General features: G+C 43.2%; 1 protein-coding gene across 1 annotated transcript in view; it reads right to left on the reverse strand.

The window, feature by feature from the left end:
- CUNH11orf80 (chromosome unknown C11orf80 homolog) overlaps positions 1 to 4,719 on the reverse strand; it is a 78,841-nt gene extending 74,122 nt beyond the window's left edge. Inside the window, 4 exon segments of the mRNA XM_031389190.1 lie at positions 2,018 to 2,156; positions 4,237 to 4,299; positions 4,301 to 4,434; positions 4,437 to 4,719. Of these exon segments, the coding sequence (XP_031245050.1) occupies positions 2,018 to 2,156; positions 4,237 to 4,299; positions 4,301 to 4,434; positions 4,437 to 4,719 (619 nt within the window).
- Positions 4,720 to 9,417: the final 4,698 nt, after the last annotated feature.

Here is a 9,417-nt window from a genome sequence, read left to right on the forward strand (position 1 = left end):
AAAGCCAGTAATAATGACGCCTTTAAAAAAAAATATTTAAGGGGCTGGAGAGATGGTTCAGCAGCTAATCGTGCTCAGGGCTCTTATAAAGAAGCAGAGTTCAGTCCCTTGAAACGAAGTGGGCAGCTCACAACTTCTATAATTGGAGCTCCAGAAGGCTCCAACACTTTTAGCCTCCTTAGGCATGGACATTCACATGTACATCCCTACACACAGAAACTAATATAAAATTAAAAATAAACATTTTTTAATAAAAAAGATGATACATTACAAATAAGTTTAGAAACAGGTTAATTAAAAACAATCAATTAATATGGCTAAAAGTATTAGTCTTTAGAAGGAAATAAGTCAGGGGGCTGGGCTAGGGCCATCGTATAGCCCCTTTGGGGTGTCTGTGTATCTATATTGTACATCTGGGTATGTGTGCAAGAAATTGTTTATTTATTTGTGTGGAGGCCAGAGGTTGACACTGCATTTCTTCCTTAATTGTTTCTTTACCTTATCTTTGCCTTCTTTTCACATGTACATGGTATTTGAGCGTGTGTATATGTATGTATGTATGTATATATCTGTGCATGTGTGTGAAGGATCAAGACTGATATTAGCAATCTTCCTCAACTGTTCTTCCATTTTATTCTATGAGGTAGGGTCTTTTGATCCCAGAGCTCACCCATATTGCTAGTCTCACTAACAAGTTTGCTCCTGGCACCCCTAGTCTCTGCCTTCCAAGGCTCTAACTATAAACAGTTCACCACACCCATCCAACATCTAGGTAAGTTCTGGATATGGGCACTCTCAGCCTAGGCTGATCTGGACCTCATTATATATGCCGGGCTGACCTCAAATTTAAAGCAGTCCTCCTGCCTCAGCCTCCCAAGTGTTGTGACCCACCATGCCTGGTCTGAACTATCCCACTATTAAAACTGTGTAGCTATATAACTGATAAAATCTAAAACAAAACAGGTTTGTGTGTTTCAAAAAGTTAGTGAAGTAGATCTCTACATTCTAACACAAAACACTGACCACTTTTATTAAAAAGCACATGAGAGTACAATATACCAATTCTGTTTCTTTTTTTCTTTTCTTTTTTTCCAAGACAGGGTTTCTCTGTATATCACTGGTTGTCTTGGAACTCATTCTATAGACCATGCTGGTCTAGAACTTAAGAGAGTGTCTCTATCTCACAAATGCTGGGATTAAAGGAATCCAGCACTGTGTCACTATCTCTTTAAAAAGCCAATAACTGTGCACACATACACAGAAAAATTTAGAATATATACTGAATGTTAATAATTATTCTGTGAAATCATATAACTAGAAAGTCTTGCTCTCCAAATATGTTTCTATAATGACACACTATGTCAAGTGTATATCACCATTTTTCTTGATAGATTACAAACATAACTACGTGAAGATATATAAATGCAAATGCCATCTATGCCAGACATGCTGAAGAAATCTTTTATGCTTAAAATGCCCATGCAATGGGGTTTTGGGATAAGAATATACACCATCATTACTTTTCTTTTTACCCCCCATTTCCTTTATTTTTTCCCTTTTGTTGCAAATGCCAGAGTCTAAACATGAAGAAAAGGTAAAATCAGTATAATTTTGTTGTGAAAAAGATAAAACTAAGAGCAAAAGAAAATTGTTTTTGAGCAATTTTAAGAAAGCTATATATCCTGACAATAAGAATAATCCTATTTATCTTCCCTATGTGCACACTTACCGAATATCTATTAAAAGTCATTTCAATTTATAACTACACTAGAAACGAGACTGTGACAAATTGTTTTTTTTGTTTTTTTGGTTTTTCGAGACAGGGTTTCTCTGTGTAGCCTTGACTGTCCTAGAACTCACTCTGTAGACTAGGCTGGTCTCAAACTCAGAATCTGTCTGCTTCTGCCTCCTAAGTGCTGGGATTAAAGGTGTGCACCACCACTGCCCAGGCTACAAATTGAAATTTTTATACAAACTATGATATTGCATCACAACAAGACAAACATAATTTACTTACTAGTTATTATACAATGGAGAGAACCTGGCAGGTGCTTAGAATGCACAGCTTCTATGGAAATCACTAGCTGCCCATCCAGCAATGATCTCTTTGGTGTTCTTGCTTTACATTTCCAGTGGATTATTAAACATCTTAAAATCTGAAAAGAGCACAATTCAAATAAAATATAATCTTTAAAATCATGGTCCTAACAAATTTGTATGATACAGTTAAAACTCTATTATAAAATTCTGTATTCCTGCTTATGAAATGACAGATTTGCAATTACTCAGGTCGTGGCATCTAAACACAAACAATACATAAGTAGACAGTATAACTCAATATAATGCACACCAAGACAGGAAATTAAGAAAGTAAGTTGCTGGGTAAGTTCACTGGAAATGAAAATTTAGAAAACAAAAAATTTGAACAGCAGTTTGTTTTTATTTTCTTGCCCAAATAAAAGCCAACTATGAAAGAGTGGCATACAGTTATGAATTATCTTTGTCATTCATTAAATCAACATTTTTGAAGGTCAAAATAAGATAAATACTTAGCTAGGTTATTTGATAATGTTGAAAAGGGACTGGAAGCTGGGCCGTGGTGGCGCACGCCTTTAATCCCAGCGCTTGGGAGGCAGAGGCAGGCGGATTTCTGAGTTCGAGGCCAACATGGTCTACAGAGTGACTTCCAGGACAGCCAGGGCTACACAGAGAAACCCTGTCTCAAAAAACAAAAAACAAAAAACAAAAAACAAAAAACAAAAAAAAAAAAAGAAAGAAAGAAAGAAAGAAAGGGAGGAAGGAAGGAAGGAAACTTCCTTGAAAGTGACTTGAGAAGTGGCTCTAAGGTTAAGAGCACTTGGTTGTTCTTGCAGAACCAGAGTTCAGTTCCCAGCACCCACAAAGAACCTCACACCTTCATGTGAGACCAAGCTGGTCTCAGACTCACAGATCCACCTGCCCCTGCCTCCTAAATGCTGGGATTAAAGGCATGAGTTACCTTAGTGGCCTAAAAGATTTATTTTTATGTGGATGAGTGTTTTGTCAGTGTATACGTACATGGGCCACATGTTTGCTGCCCATGGAGGTCAGATGGCACATTGCCACCAGGGTGCTGGGAATCAAACTTTGGGCCTATGCAAGGGCCCCAAATCAACAAATTTCTCAGCCAACACACCTTTTTTTTTTTTTAGGCAGGGAGCTCTGAGTAAACAAATTTAGGAACTATGATCCCAATTTGTACTAGAGATTATAAAGATGGTTTCCAGACACTTCTACAGCCTAACATCGTCCTTCACATTATTTCCTGTGCTCTCTGTTCAGATTTTTCTCCAGCACCTTTATGTGTAATGATAGCAGCTGGGAAAAGAATACTGACTGGTGGGTGAGTCAGAGCCCTGGGTTCCATCCCAGGTTCTGTCATCTTGTAAAATCTTCCTTTGCCCCAACTTCCTTTGCTGATGACAAAGAAGACACCAAGGACCAGGACTATTCTAAGTTATCTCAGAGCCTATAATTCTGTATTCATTTGTGCAGTGTTCTTTAGAAGGCCTGGAGTTAAGTGTCCCATTAGGTAATGGCTGCCAAACTCAGCAATGGTGTGAACACATGCTGCTAGCTGGCCCAAGTATTCATTCAATGCCATCTTCCAGAACGAAACAGTTCCCTGTCCACACGTATAGGAATATGTGTGTATGTATGAGTCCTTGGACTTACCCTTCTGCACCTCACAGTGGCTGCCCTGAGGGCATATCCCACTTATCCTGCGGATTGGTGCCTCCTTGCCTCCCACCTGACTGACTCCCTTTCATGATCGCACATTTCCCTCTCATCTTTCCAAGTCCCCTCTCACCATAGGTGGCTAGAAAACGCTAAAAATCAAGTTGGCCGATCTCAGAGCCCCCTCTCAGAATCACCTCAGATTTGCCAAACACCGTATTTGGTGACCCTTCAGGATCTAAGCTTTAGGTGGTGGGGTTAGCGTACATAAAGGCGAAGCCCGGAACACATCGGTTCCTCAGAAAGGGCCCACGAGACTGAAGGGTGGTCCTGCACCCCATACCTCAGGCCTCGTGCCCTTCCCACAGGCCGGAAGAAAGAGGGATTTTAATTTTTCTAGCCACTCCCGGCATTTTCTCCTCCACCTCAGGAATTGCAAGATCCCTCCGCCCAAACTTTGAGGGTCTCCTCACTACGCCCTCTTCTCAGAAGTGTTTTTCTCTCCCTTCCCAGCATCACCTCGCAGACAGCCAAAGCCGTCCCCTCCATTCCGTACGGAGAGCGGCTGCAGCGCTCGGGGTAGCCAGTTGGTCACACTCTCCTCCTCAGCTAGGGCTTCGAGCTGGGAGGCGCCCACGCCGGGCAGTCCCTTCCCGCCGGACCGCGCGTTCGCCCCGCCCCCAGCCCTCGCGCCTGCGCACTGCGGGAGCTGCCCGCATCCGTAGGCGGGCGGGCGGGAGGACGGGTGGCGCATCTGCCAAGGTTGGAGGCGAGCCGCGAAGAGGCCGGGCGGTGACTCCTCCTGATCTTTTCCCACGGTCTCGCCAAGACACGGCCCTCGACCATTTTCAAAGCGCTCTGACCGCCCTCGGCATTTTCCAGGGCCGGTCCCTGGAAAGCTGCGGCTGCGTGGTGCAGGATTCCCGAGCTGGCTCTAGACCCCAGATGGCTTTGCCTTCTGTTCTGCGGGCGGTGCCTGGGACCAGGCTCCGCTTCCCACATCTAACAGAGGGAAAAATGGGTGGCCAATTAAAACTAAATTTTAGGTGAACGATCTTTTTACCCCATATTCTGTGTGCAATGCAATAAGATTTGGAACAAATACTAAGAAAATTATTTTGAAGTCCAAAACTGCAGGTACTATATTGCATCTGGCAATTTGTTCCCAAGCTTCTCTCCAGTCTATTCCAGGAGGATCCTGGGAGCTTCCCAGTCCCCACCACACACTTCCCCCTCGTTTGACTTCACAGAATCTGTGGCTGACAACAGCTCTGAATGTCTCTAGCTGGAAGGAAGGGAGATAGGCCTACAGGCGCAGAACGGGTTTAGTGAGAGGGACTTAGGCTCACAACTATTGGGAATCTGACAGATTGTTCCTTGGGCTGCCAGAAGAAGATGCTGGTTTAAGAGATTCTTGCCTGGCAACGAGTTACCCAAGGAGAAGGGTGGAACAGGGCGTTGGCCGCTTTCCTTCAGAGAAAATTCTTCCTCTGCAGAAACTGGGATTAGACAGAACAGGCTGTGGCGCTGGCAGAGTGCCTGTCCAGTGTACACAACCTTGTGCTCCTTTAAAGAACATGTCTCTTGGCACCTGAAGTACACCCCTTTCCAGTGCACTCAGAGCTCTTGCCCCTGGTCCCCATCTCAGGTGTTCACACTGGAGAGGTGGCTTTAATTCTGGAACATTCATTTTAATCATCAGAATTGATAAAGAAAAAAAAAAGCTGGCATTTGGGAAGCCACTGGAGTTTTTCCCTCCTTTTCGCGTCTCTTTTTAAAAATATTTCCCATTGAAAATGTCAGCTCAGCAGAAATGCTCTGCCTTGAAAATACCACTGGAGATGAAGGGCGGAGGAATGATAGCTAATGGCAAAGTACTTCAGGTGAGTTGGTTGTCTTGGCTTCCAGCCCTCCTCCGTGGAATGAGCCTCAGGGATAGAGGGACAGGGAACACCCAACACTATTCTATATGTAGGCATGTACCTGACAAAGGGAGCTGGGGAGAGAGTGCTGTCACTATTGAATCTAGACCAGAGTTGGGGGAGCCTTTGATATGAGGGTCCACCTTCAGGACTCCCATGTCTTTTATTCTTGTAACTAGGCAGGGTTTGATACACTTACAGAGCCCTAACTCTATACACACTCTACTTCTTTTTAGCTCTACTTATTAAAAGTAATCGTCTATGTAACAGGTATTATAAACAATGAAAATGAGGCTGGGGACAGGCTGTTTAACACTCAGTTTGTAAAACAAAAACATCTCTTAAGTCCTCTTTGCACTTCTCTACAGCTACCCAGGGTTTCTCCTGCCTGGCAGTTCTGTAGTGTGAGATTACTGATGTTACCATAAAATGCTAACCTCCTCTACAAGATCCAAGAAACTAAGGCAAGTGACACCCTCATCTGCCACAGACCAGGGCTTGAACAAGCCACAGCTTCCACTGAGCTTTCTTACTCATCAGTCTGTGTCGCCAACCTGTTTGGACAGAGTAAGCTACATGCTATTGGATACCATCTTACGAAACCATGTCTACTCAGATTCTTTCCTCGGGCCAGTAAATGCTACAGTCAGGGACGGCTGAGGGGACCACTTACTGTCAATAGATTAAGATGTGTTAGAAATTAAATGACTAACTAAGGCAAGGTCATACAGTCAGGCAGGTCAACGGAGAAGCCTTTGCATATGACTATAAATATTGCAGCCCCGGCCTTTGGTACCTTACTTGACATGTTTTCACGGACCAGTTCTCACCGATCCCTAGATTGTGTCAGGCTGGTTGTGTTGTCAGTCCTTTGCCTACTCAGAAATTGGATTTATGTTTCATGTCTGCTTCTGAAATTGATTGTTCTGAGACACAAATCCCTGCCTGGACAGTAAAGACTCTAAGAGCCCCAGATTAACTCTGAAGCCCCCAAAAGACAAAAAGACAGCTTGAATGGCTCTAGAATGTCATAAACAATGCTGCCAGGCAGTGACATTTTAGGGACTATTTAGATGCCTTTCCTGTTTTCAATGTGTTCTCTACATGTATTCCAGAAACTCCTTAGATTGTTCCTTACTCTCAAATCCCTCCAGATCATTCTTATGCCCTGAAAGAAATCGACCTTAGGAATTTAGACGGAAAGAATCCCTGGAACCCTCTTTGTTAAACTGTTGTGGAAAAAGGGTTCGTCTGAGGACTTGCTCCCGTGGGAAACAAGCAATTTTTTACAAGAGGCTGTTCCCCACATAGACAATAAGAAAGGGTTAACTACTTCTCTCAGGTCCTGAGAAAAGTCTGTCCCCCACCAGTTCCCATAACCGGGTTTCCTGAAATGGAGCAGGTCCCAGGTGCCTCTCCACTAATCACATCCTTGCAAATGGGGCCATGAGCTCAGATTAGCTCCTTCCTTCACCTTCTTGAGGCCTTCTCCACCTGGAGCACAGAATCTGGGGCAACCTCACCACTGACTTCCCATCAGGGGTCAGATAGGGGTGCTCCCTCAGAGGGACAGGTTAGGGGGCATCAGAGGACACAGTGGTGCTAGCTTCCATACCAGTTCATGACATCTGTTCTAAGATTTGCAGGCAAAGGGCAATACAAAGGCTTACATAACTAAAATAGTCTCCTCTTCGCCCCCATTCCCTATGCTTTTCTTCCTCTCCTTCTTAACATGACTGGCTGTGGTACGGTGTGGCTTCCTGTCTTTTCCGGCTGAGTCACCCTTCACACAGTCTGATTTCTCATGTACCGGTAGCAGGTGCAGGGCCAGCCAGGAGATTTCAGGCCTTTGCTTTTCCTCTCAATTCTCCTTTGCTGGAAAAAAAACAAAAACAAAAAACAAAAAACCCCAAACCTACAAAATTAGAATGTCACAAAAGGTTCCTCCCTCTCATAATTGGCCTTTTACCTTCTCTGTAAATGGAGCTGGATTTGTCCTGCCAACTGATACACACTAGAAAGGAAGCTGGCTCTGTGACCAAGGGTATAGAGACAGCTGAGTAATCTGGTCACATGTAAGCCTCTTGGTCTAAAGGTCAGACAATCAGCTAGATTGAAAACAAGTAGGCAAAAAGGGACAAAGATTCATCTTCTAGGAGTCCCATTAAAAAGATGTTGGTGCCATAAGTCAGTCCTTGGTCATTTTTTGAGACCAGCCTTCCAAAGCTCTTCAAGCAGGAACTCAGGCCTATACAATCTTAAAGCCAGTAAGCCGGAGCATAGCTGAGCTGATTTTTCACTCACTCTAAAGGAGACTTGATTTTCTTCCACTCTGGCTTTCGTGGCTGTCTTCTCTCTTCCCAGCTATCATTTTCACAAGTTGGGAAGAGGTTACGGGATCAAAACCCTGACTGGATGCCTACCTCCTTCTGGTCTCACCACTTACTTCAAGTGTTAGGTTCTAATCTCCCACAATTAAAATAGAAACATCTCCAAGGAATATAGTTAAAATAGCATCTATGACACAATATCAGAGTTATCATATCTAAATTACAAACAATTTTAGAGGCCACTTAAGCTAGTATTTCCCAGCCAGAGAAGCAATGATCCAGCTCCTTCCTTCCTCTGGACAGTCACTCTCTCCAATCTTTTCCTGGTATCCAAGGCAGAGAATCTGCCAGCTTGCACAGTGTACTTAAGATTGGGAAACACTTGACCTACTCCATGTCCCCATTTCCTACAATAGTTAAGCCATCTCTCACTTAGGTTGATATCTAGCATCTACTTGAATGTCTTACATTAGGAAATTTGCCACCACAAACCATTGCACTTTGGAAAGCAGTGGTTTGGAAGGGGTTTTCCATAATAAGAGCTACCATCTTTCCTCATTTCCCTAGCCCCATGTCTTCCACTCATTAGTCACAGATCTGTCCTTTGAAACCACAGAGAATCCATCTAATCCCTTCATAAAAGGCCCTGGGGAATACTTGCGATGGTCATTGTTAGCTTGTCACAGTGGTTCAGACCTGGCCTGAATGATTGTATTATAGATGACCTGAGCCTGGCACACATGTTGTATCCCTAAAAATATTGTATAAACCAGTTCTGTGTGAATCAAATCATTTTAGACAGAGAAGTTGACTCCTTTTAAAACCCTGTTATCAGTTCTTTCATAAACGGAAGTGGAGGCTGGGCATTGAACCCTGGGCTTTATACATGCTGGGCAAGCACTCCACCCCTGAGCTGCATCCCGCTCCTCATTTCAGTTTTTATTTTTGAAACAAGCTCTGTCTCACTAAGTTGCCCAGGCTGGCCTTGAGTTCCCTTTATAGGTCAGGCAGGCCATGAGCTTCTCATTGTACCTCAGTCTCCCAAGCAGCTGGTCTTACAGGCTTGAGATCCACCAGGCCAGACCTGGACAATCTTTATCTAATACACAAACCTCCCCTGTTCGCCTTTCATACAAATCTAAATTTTCATATATTATGTTTTCCTGAAGGGAAATTTTGCCTATATGCAAAATAATGATAATAGGCAAACATTGATGAATGTGTATTTGGCACCTGGTGTCTCATACCTGCCATATTTTATTTATTTTCTCACCACAACATCCTTCTGAAAAATTATTCAATTTGTTTATAGATGAGGAAATTCAGGCTCAGACAAACGCATTCCTTTTCTTTTTTTTTATTTACTATTTTTTTAATAAAAAAATTGTATTTACTTAGAAGCATTCAGAATGTCAACAAAATAGCCACAATTTTTTTTTTTTTGCAAT

Source organism: Mastomys coucha, unplaced genomic scaffold, assembly GCF_008632895.1.
Source record: "Mastomys coucha isolate ucsf_1 unplaced genomic scaffold, UCSF_Mcou_1 pScaffold21, whole genome shotgun sequence".
NCBI classification, from domain to species: Eukaryota; Metazoa; Chordata; class Mammalia; order Rodentia; family Muridae; genus Mastomys; species Mastomys coucha.